Below are 14072 nucleotides of genomic sequence, written 5' to 3'. Positions count from 1 at the left end.
TAATAAGACTAGTCTTAGAGGATGGATTTGGTGAAGAAATGTCAGGGACTCAGGGCCCCCACTGAAAATATTCTGTTTGTCTACAAAATGTGACTGAACTGGTTCAATATTTAGATAAGAGACTGGCAGTCATGGTGCTGGCTTTCCTTGTACCAAGGGAGGAATGTATTCTAGTGGCATGTTCCATCCCTTCTTGGGGGTCAGTAAGTGAGGTCACCTACTGTCTGTCCAGGAACCAAGGTCACTTCTGCTAAGGAACAAGATTTTAAAAATTGTCAACTTGGGACTTCCCTGGCAGTCCAGTGGTTGGGACTCTGAGCTTCAATGCAGGGGGCGCGAGTTCAATCCCTGGTTGGGGAGCTAGGATCCTGCATGCCATGCCGTGGGGCGTGCCCAAAAAGTAAAATAAAAAGGAAAATTAAAATTGTCAACTGAAGTAAGGGTTTGGGTGCTCTGGGCATAAGTGCAGCTCTGACAGGAACAGGACTTGAAAACATTGTAAGCCGGTAAATATTTTCCCTTCCTCTTTTTACAAACTTTTTTTAATTAGATAAGTAATTTATGGTCACTCCAGAAAATGTTGAAAACCCAAATAAAAGAAAACAGGCGTAAGGCTGATCATTTCATACGCTAGATGTAGCCACCATTACAGCTTTGTTTACTTCTGGATTTTTTACGCCTATATATAAAATATGATTTATATTTTTCATCTCCTAATAAAGGAACTTTGTTTCTAGAGTTTACAATCACTAGATTACTTAATTGGCTGATTTGAAGGGAATGGAAGCACAGTCTCCCTATATTTGCAACCCTAGCCTAAAACTATGGGGTTGCATTAAATTGGCTTGGGGAGAATTGATGTCTTAACAATACTGAGTCTCTTGAACATTTACAATGGATAGCTCTCCAGTTATTTGGGGTTTATAATGTCCACTTTTATTTATTACAGTTTACCTTCAAGTGATATTATCCCTCTTCATATGTAGTATAAGAACCTCACAATAACTTCTTCTCTTCCAGCCTTTATGTTATTGTCATACATTTACCTATCATAAACCTTATAATACTTTGTTATTATTTTTAAACAAAATTACTTTTATTACATTTTAAAGAGATTTTAAATAGAAGGAAACATTCATCTATCTACCCATGCAGTTATCATTTCCAGTGTTCTTCATTCTTTTTGTGTAGATCCATTTTTTTATATTTGGTGTCATTTTCCTTCTGCCTGAAGAATTTTTTTTGTAACATGTCTTGTAATTTGGGTCTGCTGGTGATGAATTCTTTTGACTTTTTTTTGCCTTCATTTTTTTTTTTTTTTTTTTTTTTGCTGTACGCGGGCCTCTCACCGCCGCGGCCTCTCCCGTTGCGGAGCACAGGCTCCGGACACACAGGCTCCGCGGCCATGGCTCGCGGGCCCAGCCGCTCCGCGGCATGTGGGATCTTCCGGGATCGGGGCACGAACCCGTGTCCCCCGCATCGGCAGGCGGACTCTTAACCACTGCGCCACCAGGGAAGCCCTGCCTTCATTTTTGAAATATATTTTCACTGCGTAGAAAGTTTCAGGTTGACAGTCGTTTCTTTCAGTACTTCTCACTTGCACTGCTCCCAGTGAGAAATCTGCTGTCACGCTTCTTTTTGTTCCTCTGCACGTAATGTAGCTTTCCTCCTCTGGCTGCTTTCAGGATATTTTTCTTTATCACTCATTTTGAGCATTTTAATTATGATGTCCCTTGGTATAGATTTCTTTATCTTTGGGGTTCATGGTGTCTCTTGGATCTGTGGGTTTGTGGTTTTCCTCAAATTTGGGGAAATTTTGGCTTTTTCACATATTTTTTCTGCCCTTCCCTACCCCATTAGGGACTTTAGTTGAACTTATATCAAGCTACCTGCAGGCGTCCCATAGCTCACTGATGCCCTTTTCATTTTTGTGATTCTTTTTCCTCTGTGTTTCATTCCAGATCATTTCTATTGCTATATCTTCAGGTTCACTAATCTTTTCTTCTGCTATGTCTAAATTGCTGGTAATCCCATCCAGTGCATTTTTCATCTCAGACATTGTAATTTTCATCTCTAGAAATTTGGATTGGATCTTTTTATATCTTTCATGTCTCTACTTAACTTTCCAAACATGTGGAATACAGTTACAGTAACTGCTCTTATGTCTTTGTCCGCAAATTCTAACAGCTTTGTCAGTTCTGGGTCAGTTTTGATTGGCTGATTATTCTTTTCATTTTGGGTTGTGTTTTCTTCTTTCTTGGCATGCTGATAATCTTCGGATGCCAGACATTGTGATTGTTACCTTGTTGGGTGCTATATATTTTATATTCCTATAAATAGTCTGACCCTTGTCTTAGAATTCAGTTAATAACTTGGCAACTTTGATCTTTTTGGGGTCTTGCTTTTATGATTTGTTAGGCAGGTCTGGAGCAGTGCTCCATCGAGGGCTAATCATTACCCACTATTCAAAGATCTTCCTCAGTTTTCTACTCAATGCCTTGGGAATTATAAGTTTTTCTAATTTGGCCAGTGGAAACACACTGTTCTCTAAGTCTTTCAGATGGCTTTTTCCCTCTGACTTTGGGTAGTTTCCTCACACACATGCTCTGACCCCTACTCTGCTGAATGTCCTTGAAGGACCCTCTGCAGGTCTCCAGGTTCCTCTCCTGTGCTGCTCTTTCCTCTCTGGTGTTCTGTCCTGCAAAGTCCAGCCATGTTCATCTCCTCAGACCCTCAGCTTTATCTCCTCAACTCAGTGAGTCTGCCAGGCCATTCCCCAACCCTGCACTGCAGCCTGGAAAGTAAAGTCTCTCAAGGCAGGAAGCAGGGCAAACCTAGAGCCTGCCTGCTTTCTTTCCTCTCTCTCAGGGGTCACTCCTCTTTATTGCCTCATGTCCAATGTTGTGAAAACTATTGTTTGATAAATTTTGTCTGTTTTTTGTCAGTTGATACATAGCAATGGTAAATCCCGTCTCTGACACTCCATCGTGCATGGTAGCAGAAGTCTCCAGACACTAGATTTCAATGGCCTCTTGACTTGTTTACTCCTGGTTTTGAGGGAGAGTCCAGTGCCCTGATGAAGAGTATGGACATTAGAGCCTGATCAAGTGAAATCTCTGCTCCACCACTTCCTAGGCACGTGACCAAGGCCATGTTAACCTGGCTGTGCCTCCCTTCCCTAGTCTGTAAAATGGGGATGATAATAGTCATGCCTCATTGGATTTTTGAGAGGATAAAATGAGATAGCGCCTTTAAAGCATGATAGCCCATTTAACGCATCTAAAGTTTCTAGAACTTGGTAACACAATCATCTTAGCTATTGTTGTCATTTTATTTTAATTCTTATAAGATGCCAATAAACACTTGCCAATTGAATATCTACTCTTGGCCCGAGAACCACAAGTGTCATCACCATAGGTGACTGGGACCTGGGATCCAGCACTGGGAGAGCTGGAAACCTCAGCTTGTGCTCCCTGAATGATGATGCAGACATGAGGCCCCAAATCCCCCACCCATAATTGCTATTATTCTAGGGTTTTCCTCTCCTAAATAACAGACCTGGGTTTGTTTGTTTTTTTCATTTTTCAGGGGAAGACAGGAAGACCCCCAGTGAATCCAACAGCCCCTCTTCATCCTCCCTCTCAGCTCTGAGTGATTCAGCCAACAGCAAAGACGACTCAGACAGCTCCCAGAAAAACAAGAGCGGAAACAACCTGCTGGTCATCTCTGTCGTGCCTGGGAGCCAGCCCTCACTGAATAGTGAGGAAAAGCCAGAGAAAGGTAAGGGAGGAGGTGGGCTGGTCTACTCAACCCTACCCACTCTGGGGGGAATGACCCAGTCTTGAGAATAAGCCCTAGACAGAAGTGATGTTGGAAAACAGATATTAGGCCTGGGAACAGTATAGTACGAATCATCTAAAATTTACATGTGCTTTTTGGCTTGATTTGCATCCGTATATGGGGTGGAAAGATGGGGAGTGTGACATTGATTCTGAAGCTGTATGTTTAACACCTTTTAGCCCAGAGATGCAGGGAACAGTGCCTGGGAGGGTACAGCTGGAGGGCAGGGAACAGTGCCTGAAAGGGTACAGCTGGAGGGTGGGGGGGTCTCTGTCCTACTCCTGCCCTCCTGTCCCTCTGCCCCATGCACCCATACACCCAGCCTCGGTCCTTTCAGGGTTCGAATGCGTTTTTTGCAACTTTGTCTGCAAGACGAAGAACATGTTTGAGCGCCATCTGCAGATCCACCTCATCACCCGGATGTTTGAGTGTGACGTGTGCCACAAGTTCATGAAGACCCCCGAACAGCTGCTGGAGCATAAGAAATGCCACACTGTCCCCACCGGTGGGCTCAAGTAAGGAAAGCAAGTACAGAACCTTTTACTGTGTTGTTTATTAAACACCCTTTCCCCATCCCTACCCCATCCCCTCCCCTGAAGGTTTTGGGGTCATGGAGAAGGTGGGCTTGGCAAGGGGGGCGTTAGTCAGGCACCTCTGCTGCCTTTAGCTGGATAGGAATTAGATCTGCCCCCCAGGAGGTTGGCAGATATCAGCAGGAGAATCCATTTCACAAGACGACTTGCTGAAGCAGCTCGGCACAGGCATGCAAGGGTAGACCCATCCTACACTGCTTGAGTTTTGCTCAGACTTGATTTTAAGGGACTTGGGGGTTCGTGTCCCCAGGTGTAAATCATTACACTGACACCGCACTTCATCCTCTATTTTTTAGATGATTTGCCCCAAGTCTTTTAAATAAGCACTACAGCTACCCCATACACACCCCCCCCCCAAATATCGGATCCTTGCCAGTGTGAACGGGCAAGAGGCACCGTTTTTCATGCAAAGATCATGTGCCTCGTGTCTTCCTGCACATATGCCTTATGCCTTCCCAGGAGCTGGAATTGGTATCTCCCTGGTGTAGCCTTCGTGAGATCTGACATTTCCGGTCACATGTTCTTCACATATCCGAAAGACCTAGACAATGAGCATCATCATTAACCAATATTTGCAACAAGCCCTCTGGTCTGAAGAGAGACCCATCCGTTATTATCAAATGCACTGTGTGTCTGGCTTGATAATAGGTGCTAAAGGGCAAACAAGGAATAAAACATAATTTCCACCCTCGGGAAATGTACGTCCGAGCACAACCAGAGTTTAATCTTCCCAGTGTTTCTGAAATCAGAGTCCCTGTTCATGAGGCACTCATGGTCTAGTAAAGAGAAAAAAGCATCTGTCACTGGGCACAGAAAGACATACCACTTTCAAAGCATAATTATTCATGTTTAGCTGAAATGATCCTGTTATTAAAAGAATGAAAAATGACATTGTACTTAATATAAGAACAAAAAAACCTTTTGTTTTCAAATTTTATCTTTGAAACTCACAACTTGCCAGAGAAGTGGCATGACTGTCCTGAATGGGTGAGGGGTGGAGAGACCCAGAAGGAACCTGGGAGTCGAGTCGGGGGGCTCTGTGCAGGGTGGACTCCCCGGGCTCCTGCCGGGTCAGGGGGACCCTCCTCAAAAGCTTGCCCAGAGGAGCAGCACCTACTGTTGGATCCCATTTTGTTTCACCCTTGGGGGTGATTAGGTGGGAGGGGGAGGGGTGGGTAAATGGGATGGGGGGAGGGGCGATTATCATTCCCGACCACCAGTAAATGGGAAATGCCTAGCACGAGCTTATTTGGGAATTTGATTTGGTTTATTCCCACTGTCCCTTTCTAAATATGTGCGTACTCATGTTAAAAAAAAAAAAAAAAAAAAAGCCATGTATTTCCGTGGTTGGACTAGCACTCATTGCCCCTGCCCAGAAGCCCAGTCACACCCATTACCTGCGGCCCCAGCCAGTTGTGGCTCTGCCAGTTAGGCCCCCTTTCTTCGGGGACCTAAGGAGTCCCGAGCCTCCGACCCGCTGGGGAGGATGCAGAGTGAACGCTGATGCTTTTGCGGGTGTAGACACTTCCCGTACAGTGCTAATGGTCCCCTATGTAATAGTTTATGTTCTAGGATGACCAAGTAGAAGAATACTTTGAAAAAATTGCTAAAGCCTTCTGGCTGTACAGTGAGTCTTTGTTTTGTTTAGTTTTGTTTTCCCTTTGCCGTATCAGAGCATTAATTTGCCTGAGAGAGTGTCTTTACAATAAATAACGGGAGCACGGAAAACCCTTAGCACTCTGCCTGAGCAGCGAAAGAAAGCTTGAGCCGTGGGTCACAGAAATGTCCTTAACGTGAAACAGACTGCCGATGTCTAAATTGCTTTTCTGTGATGGGACTGCTTGTACTCTATATCCTGTTCATAATGCAGATCGAATAAGATTATACTATTATTTTTCTTTTGCCGTAGCTCAGGACAGTGGTGAGTTTCAGACTCCTCTAGGTAAGGCCCAGCTTGGCATAGGGGTTGTGTGTGCACCTGACCTGGGAATGGGCTTTATATTTCTCTCGTGTGCACTCTTCTGTGAGCTGAGGTTCCGAGGCTAACGGCGGGCTTGGTGCTGAGGCGCAGTGCACGGGCACTGGGTGTGTTGGGCTCTGCTGAAAACCTCTCCAAACCCTCCGAGGACAATTCACTCCCAGGCCCTGCCCTGCAGGTGCCAGGCCAGAGCCGAGGCAGCCACTTTTGCATTTGCATTCTTTTGGTAAAGAGAGCACACACGCTACAGCTATCTTATCAGCCACCGACTCGAGCCCAGCAGCTTCTACAGAGCGAAGCTCAGCAGAATCCGTAAACCTGCTCTCTCTGTCCCCCTCGCCCCTCCGGACAGCAGGGAGGCTTGGGGGTAGCGTAGCCTCACTGCCTAGGATGGAGAGACCCAGGCTTTGTCCCAGGGCACAGCCAGCCCGATAAGGTGGGAGAGCTGGGACTGAAACCGGCCCTTCTAGACAGACTCTGCCTAAATGACTTGCAGAGACCAGTCCGGTAATGAATCAGCGCCCACCATGTGCTGAGTACTCTACCGAGCACTGCAGAGAACGCAGAAGAAAAGGGGGATATGCTCCTGCCCGCTGAGAGTTTATGATCCCTTTGGATGATGATTATTTCCATGCTGTAATACCATGAATCATTAATAATGCATTAATAATGTCTTCAAGCTCCAGATAGCAGTCGCCTCCCTCCCCCCACCCCCGATTCCTAAACGGGCTGGTGGGTGGGCTTCCTTCTGCCGAGCCCGCCCCTGGTCCTCCCCTCTCTTCCCTGATGGAGACCCCAGGGCTGCAGGAGGCAGGTTTTAGGAGCACAGGCCTCTGCATCTACACACACACTCCCACGCACAGACACACACCCAGGCCTCCTCGTCCTAACCACCCTTTAATCAGCACGACTCTGACCCCTACGACTTTCTGTTTGCTGGAGGTAGCTCTCCCCCTATAAGCTGTTCTTCAAAACTCTTAGCCTTTCTGCGTGTGCTTGGTGTGGTGCATGAAAAGTCGATTCTTTGTGTTGCTCCCATCTCGAGGGGAGGTCGTGAGGGTTAGCCCTCGGCCGAGGCCACTGGGGGGGCCGGGGAGGGCTCCGAGGGGCCGGGCGGGGAGGACGGAGGGGAGAACAGCGTAGCCGGGCGCCCCCTCCCGCACGGGCTCTGCTCGCCTTCCTGGGGGCCGGCGTCCGCGCGTGCAGCCAGGAGACCCCGAGCAGGCCGAGGGACGGCTCCAGAAGAGGGTCCTCGTCGCCCCCGCAGGAGGCGGCAGGGCCGGGCTGGGCAGGGGGCAGGCCGGGCCTCGGAGCTGGGAGGGCGGCCGAGGGCAGGCTGGTGAGGCGGGGAGCAGCCGGGCGGCCGCCGAGCCCGCGTGGCTGACCCTCCCCTGTCCTTGCTTTCCCCCCCGCCCCCCGCCCGCAGGTGCCCATTCTGCATTTATTCCACCAACCGCCCCGCCGCCATGGAGTGCCACCTCAAGACCCACTACAAGATGGAGTACAAGTGCCGGATCTGCCAGACGGTGAAGGCCAACCAGCTGGAGCTGGAGACGCACACCCGCGAGCATCGCCTCGGCAACCACTACAAGTGCGACCAGTGCGGCTACCTGTCCAAGACCGCCAACAAGCTCATCGAGCACGTGCGCGTGCACACCGGGGAGCGGCCCTTCCACTGTGACCAGTGCAGCTACAGCTGCAAACGCAAGGACAATCTCAACCTGCACAAGAAGCTGAAGCACGCCCCGCGCCAGACCTTCAGCTGCGAAGAGTGCCTGTTCAAGACCACTCACCCCTTCGTCTTCAGCCGCCACGTCAAGAAGCACCAGAGCGCGGACAGCCCCGAGGAGGACAAGAAGGGCCCGGCTCCGGCCCCCAAGGAAGCCGCCGGCCCCGGGGCCCCGCTCCTCGTGGTCGGGAGCGCCCGCCACCTCCTGTCTCCGCTGTCGGTCATGTCCGCCTCCCAGGCTCTGCAGACCGTGGCCCTGTCGGCCGCCCACGGCGGAGGCGGCGGCGGCGGTGGCGGCGGCGGCTCCGAACCCAACCTGGCACTCAAGGCCTCGCCCTTGAATGGCTCCCCTTTGCGCTTTGACAAGTACCGGAACTCGGATTTCGCCCATCTCATTCCCTTGACGATGTTATACCCCAAGAACCAGTTGGATCTCACATTCCACCCTCCCCGACCTCAGACTGCGCCGCCCAGCATCCCGTCCCCCAAACACTCCTTCCTCGCCTATCTCGGACTGAGAGAGAGAGCGGAGACTGTCTGAGGGCAGCCGGGCTCTGTACCAAAACCCAAGAGACAGAGACAAAAACACAAAACTCACAAAACTTAAACACAACCCCAGCAGGTGTACGTTGCTGCAAAACCTACAGACCCGCCCGGGTCTGACCACGTGTACTGTATATCTTTAGTGAGGAATAGAGAATTGGCTCTGTGTGTATACCTATTGCATTGACCTGAAAGCTGCTTTATCCAATCTTCAGAGAGGTGACCTACTGCATCCGTCTACCTTCAGAGGCATGCCTCCCCAGCCACACACTCCCACCCTCAGCCCTTCTCCGTACTTTGAAAGGAAATTCGTCTTGTTAAACCCTAAAGAGTGTCCTTAATAGCAATCAGCACTTGTAAGCTTCTGTACCGGTGCATTTTGTTTTCTGTTGGGTGAAAGGGGCGTGTGGGCGTTGGTGGATTTGGAAAGAGACAGCCGTGTGTCGTGTGCCATAACATTTGCACATTCTTCGTACTGGCTTCTTTCACAGGGATGAACGTTCTTTGCCCTCCTGGGTTGTTCATCCGCTGCAGTCGCTCCCCGAGCTCCTTCATTACCTTTCCCTCTCTATTTTGTGGCTACAGAGTGGTAGGGCCTCGTGCTTAGGCGATGAAGGAATGGTAGACATCTCAGTGCTGCCTGAGATTTCCGAGAGAGTCCTGGAGACCTTGTGCTCGCATCTCTGGTTATGAAGATGAGAGCAGTTGAGAGCCCCATCTGGAAGAAATAGCTTGCAGCACTGCAGCCAACATCACAAAACTTAAGTGTGTTTTGTGTGTGTGTCCATACATACGCAGTGTGTATGGTACATACACACAGTGCATCATTTTTTTAAGGGCAGATTATATATATATATATGTATGTGATGTATTAAGTCAGTGGTTACCATTTGTTTGCAGGAAAAGAAAAATTGTATGAGTGAAAAATTTTATGGTTGATAAATCCAGCCAAGGAGATTAAAAGGGGTTTGGATAAATTCTGGGTATAAATGCTCAGACTAAAAAAGAAATGGCAGTTTTGCACAGTGCTTTTGGTCTTGCACTAGTTTTTGTTTCTCATCTGCAAAAAAGAAAAGTAAAATAAAAGGAAGAAAATGTACCTTTTTTATGGAAAGAGTAGACTGTATGTTTGAAACTTTTGTCATAACCTCTTTGACATATAACGACCCAACAAAAAGGTGCTGTTTTGTCCTACCGTTCAGTTTATGCCCCTGAGACGTGTCCATTGTGTTTGCAGATTGTCAGGCTATAGTGGTATTCTCCATGTTATTAATAATTCTGTATTCCATTTTGTTAACACCTGGTAGATATAACCTGCTAGGAAGCTAACTTTATACTTATTTAAAGCTCTTATTTTGTGGTCATTAAAATGGCAACTTATGTGCAGCACTTTATTGCAGCAAGAAGCAGATATGGATTGGTTGTACAGCCCTTTGCTATTCTTAAAAAGTAATGGGTGATTTAAAAAGAAGAAAAGGAAAAGCATCTTTGGCTAAACACGGTCATGGCTTGTATTTTTTAAGACAACAGAATTTCCAGTATGAAACAGGCTGAAGAGCAGGAAGAAATGTGCTTTGTATAATAATGAAAAGTTTGGAATATAAAAGTTTATATATTATTTATCTATTGAAGAACTGGTGTACAGGAGGAATGCTTTCTTACTGCGTTGCTGTTTTCCATCCTGTGTTATCCTAGGGTTGGGATTTTTGTTTCCATCTATTCCACCGGGGGAAAATAAAAGCTTCCCTAATTTTCTTCCTCTAGTCAGTTTGCTTCACTGAGAGCTCCCCTTGAAGTTGGTACCATTCTACAGGAGTCCAGACGTCCGTACCTTCTGTCCACACCGTGGTCCTCCCCTATACCCACCCTTCCTCCCCCAGACCTAGCAGGTATGCTACACTTCCCTTGCCAGTCATCCAGCCCTGGCAAACCTGTTTACACTAAGGAGATGTCTCCAGGGGCAGGAAGGCTGAGCCAGCTAGGGCAGGAAGCTCCCGCACCCTGGGTCATCTTCCAGCAGAGACATCTGTTCTTGGCCACGTCTGAAATGTCATTCAACGTTGCCATATCAATGTCTCAGTCGAAGACACTATAGACAGTTATGGACAATACACTCCAAGAATACTGGGCTTATGGGTGGATTGGTTTTTTTTAAGTCACGTCTTTTTCCCCATATAATGGAGAATGTGCCACCTGGCTAATCATGTGCTTTCACAATTACAAGTTCAGTGATGACAGGAAAGAGGGCCGTGGTGATCCCACAGAGGCTGGGAGAAGGTCGAATCCCACGTGAGCACCAGCAGGTTAAAAACCTGAAGGGTGGCCCTGACAAAACTGCAGATTTTACAGCGTGCCCCTTGTGCAATACGAGGTCCTAGGGTGCAACTTGCAAGATCAAGAAGGGTGTTGGAAGGAGACAATTACCGCTCAGAGGCTTGCCACTGAACTTGTATTTGAATGACTTAGTCATGCTTAATGTAATTGGGCAACTTTTTTAGCACTTTGGAAAGAGTCATCCATCTTTCTGGTAAATTATAAAAGTTTTCTGAGTGAGAAAAGGTGTGTTTGGAGTTTGTTTGACTTTTTATATTATTATTATTGTTATTAATAAAGAGAAATCTACAGCATTTTTCAGACTCCACCGAAGTAATATGTACCCCTGAATTTGGTTTGCAGTTTGATACTCAGGGAAGGATGTATTCCATAGATATCCTTTCCGTGTAGAACACTAATGTCTTTGAGATAGTCACCTGCCAACTAACTTCAGTTCTGTTTTCACTATGCATTCTTCAATGAAAGCTAGCTTATTTTTCCATATAGTAATGCAGTTAGAGTTCTCAGCACTTTCTTCTCTCCTTTTTTTAACTCCTCATATTATGTTCAGATGATCATACTGTCAAGGTTTATGTACATTACTGAAAATTTGTATTGTATAAAGCTTTTTGCATTACAAGGCTGTACAGGGTCATTTTGACAGTAACTGGTATATTCCTTTGCATCTTATGTTGCATTGCCAATTTCTAGTGTATCCAGTTTGGAAGTATAATATACTCTAATTAAAAAAAAAAAAAGGTTGGCTATACTCTTGTTTCTTTTTCTTTCTTGGGTGCCATCCTTGGCTACTTGTTAATCTCACGGTTTTGTCTTGCTTTGTTCTGATTTTCACATTTCAGTGTATTTTAGATATGTTTAGGAAGTGTCCACTACTAGTTATAACTATTGCAAAATGCAAGTTTTGAACAACCATGGTTCTAATGCAAACTGGCATTATGTAAATCATTCATGGCCATTAAGACCAAGAGCATATCCATCAATCAGTACAGCTGCAGGCCGGCTCCTTCCTGAAAATACTTAGTGACATTTAAAAGTGTTCACCAGCCTTACCCTCTCCTGCTTAACAGCATTTTATTGACCCCATAGCCATAGGGGGGGAAAACAGATGAGTAATTCCATTTGTCTTAAGGAAGTCTGGCAACTGTGAGACTGTAATGAGGGGGGAAATGATATGCTTTGCAAGCTAAATAATAATCTATCCAAAGGCAAGTAAGAGTTCCCCATTCAAAGGAAGGTACCAGAGAAAGAAACTGAGCCCAAAAGAGAGAAAGAGAGAGAGAGAGTGAGAAAGCACACTGATACATTGAAACAACTTTTTTAAAATCCATTTTAAAGCTCTGTCCGTTAGAGAACTTCCCCATGAATCCTTGATGGCTGATGAAACATATAAAGCAGCAAAAGAGAATATTTTGCCTGGTTCACAATTTGCATGCTTCTAAGCATAACATCCTTGGCTTGTTGGAAGAAATTATGAACTGCTTCACTCTAACATTTACAAAGATCAAGTTTACTTTTTATAAAATGAGATAATGTAGGAGAACCCACTTTGAAAATGGCCAGTCACTCATCAGACACTATTCTCCCCTTCATTTGTTCATCCAGTAACTGTGTTTAAGTGATTGAATCAAGTCCTCTCACTTGATTCAAATACTCACTTTGTTTGGGGATGGTTGGTATTTATTGAAAATATTAAAGTAAGTCAGATTTCTTGGCTTTTTGCTAGCACTACAGCAGGCATGGTATCTCATCTTGTGTACGTATTCTTTTCCCTTAGATTCCACACCTACCTCACATTTTCCCTTTGGTTGAAAAAAGCCAGAAGTAGAAAGAAAATAATCATCAGTTTGGCAATTGTTTCCCCTGTTAATGGGCTTCCAGTGGCGTTGAGAAGTGGCTGGGATGGGAGCCATCCATGACAGGACAGACCTCATCTGCCTTCTTCACTTACCCTGAGAGCGCTGCATGTGGACTCCAAGGCAGTCATGCGGCCCCTGTTTGAATTTAATACCAGATCATACATACTTTTCCTACTGTCGTGTTAAATAAATAGACTGTGAGCAAAGATTCAAGGCCATGTTTTCTATAACGTCTCTACGGCTGATTGGCCCCATTTGGTGGACACCAGAAACCATCCTTGACCATTTCATAGAGCCGCAGTGCTGGTCACAGGGGAACAAGGAGAAATGTCAAGGCTTGATGAGCAGCGGTACCTCCATACCCACAGTCAGGGTGTCACATTAGAGCCCTCACTTGCCAAAGGTCACGTGGGGCTCATGAAGGACTTGCAGGGGAAGGTATGTCTCCTTAGTGGCTGAAACACAGAATCAATTCACCTCGGTGCTTTCAGCCCTTGGGGAGGAGCTCATACAAAAAGGGAGGGAGGGACGGAAAGGGACAGCAGCTGAGTGATTTCATCCGTTTGAAGTGGGACATAAGCGGTCAGGGGGCTCGTGCAAAATAAACAAAATCTCATCAGTTTTTCGCTCAGAGAATGTAAAACTGGAATCTTTCCCAGCGGTGACTTAGAACCTGTGAGCAAAATCGCAGGATCAGAGAATACTCTTGGGATTCGGACTCCATTCCAAGGAGCCATCAACCACAGATGTTCAAGAGACCCCAGCCAACACTCTTTTACTTATAGAACTCTCTCAAAACAAGAATCTCACGCAAAGTGAGGTTTATTTTGCAAGTAATTATAATTCACTAAGAAAGCAAATGCCCATAATGCAGGCCCTGGGGTAAATAAAATGTGGCTCTGGGGACCTAGGGGCCCATTCCTCTCCCGTCCAAGGTCTGAATGATATGAGGTTATCAATCAGGGCCTCTTCTTTATGAGGTAGTACTTTTCCCCTTCGTAATTCTTTCTTGATAGCTGGATCTGTAAAACAGGAAAATGTAAATCCTGTTCATGTTGGTAGGAGCTGCAAAGGAGAAAAGGAAAATCAATTGCTGTATCCCCTTAGAATTCCTTTTTTGATGGCGTTAAGGTAAGTATAGTTAATTCGTTGTCAGTTTTCAATAGAACTGTAGAACTAGAATACAGAATGTATCTCAG

The 14072-nt window shown here is 46.2% G+C and overlaps 1 protein-coding gene across 3 annotated transcripts in view; it reads left to right on the top strand.

Moving 5' to 3' along the window:
• Positions 1 to 11747, top strand: part of ZNF827 (zinc finger protein 827) — a 181100-nt gene extending 169353 nt beyond the window's left edge. The window contains exons 12-15 of one of the 3 annotated variants that reach the window (XM_081246986.1): positions 3589 to 3780; positions 4178 to 4355; positions 6343 to 6375; positions 7838 to 7923. In XM_081246986.1, the coding sequence (XP_081103112.1) occupies positions 3589 to 3780; positions 4178 to 4355; positions 6343 to 6358 (386 nt within the window). In that variant the 3' untranslated portion in view covers positions 6359 to 6375; positions 7838 to 7923. Of the gene's footprint in view, positions 1 to 3588; positions 3781 to 4177; positions 4369 to 6342; positions 6376 to 7837 lie in introns of all 3 variants that reach the window. The other 2 variants (XM_081246987.1, XM_081246985.1) reach the window with 2 other exon arrangements.
• The last annotated feature ends 2325 nt before the right edge of the window (positions 11748 to 14072 follow it).

The sequence above is a fragment of the Mesoplodon bidens genome (assembly GCF_964165515.1).
Source record: "Mesoplodon bidens genome assembly, chromosome: 1".
NCBI lineage: Eukaryota > Metazoa > Chordata > Mammalia > Artiodactyla > Ziphiidae > Mesoplodon > Mesoplodon bidens.
The sequence above is the reverse complement of the archived record's forward strand: the minus strand, read 5'-3'. Positions and strand labels throughout refer to the sequence as shown.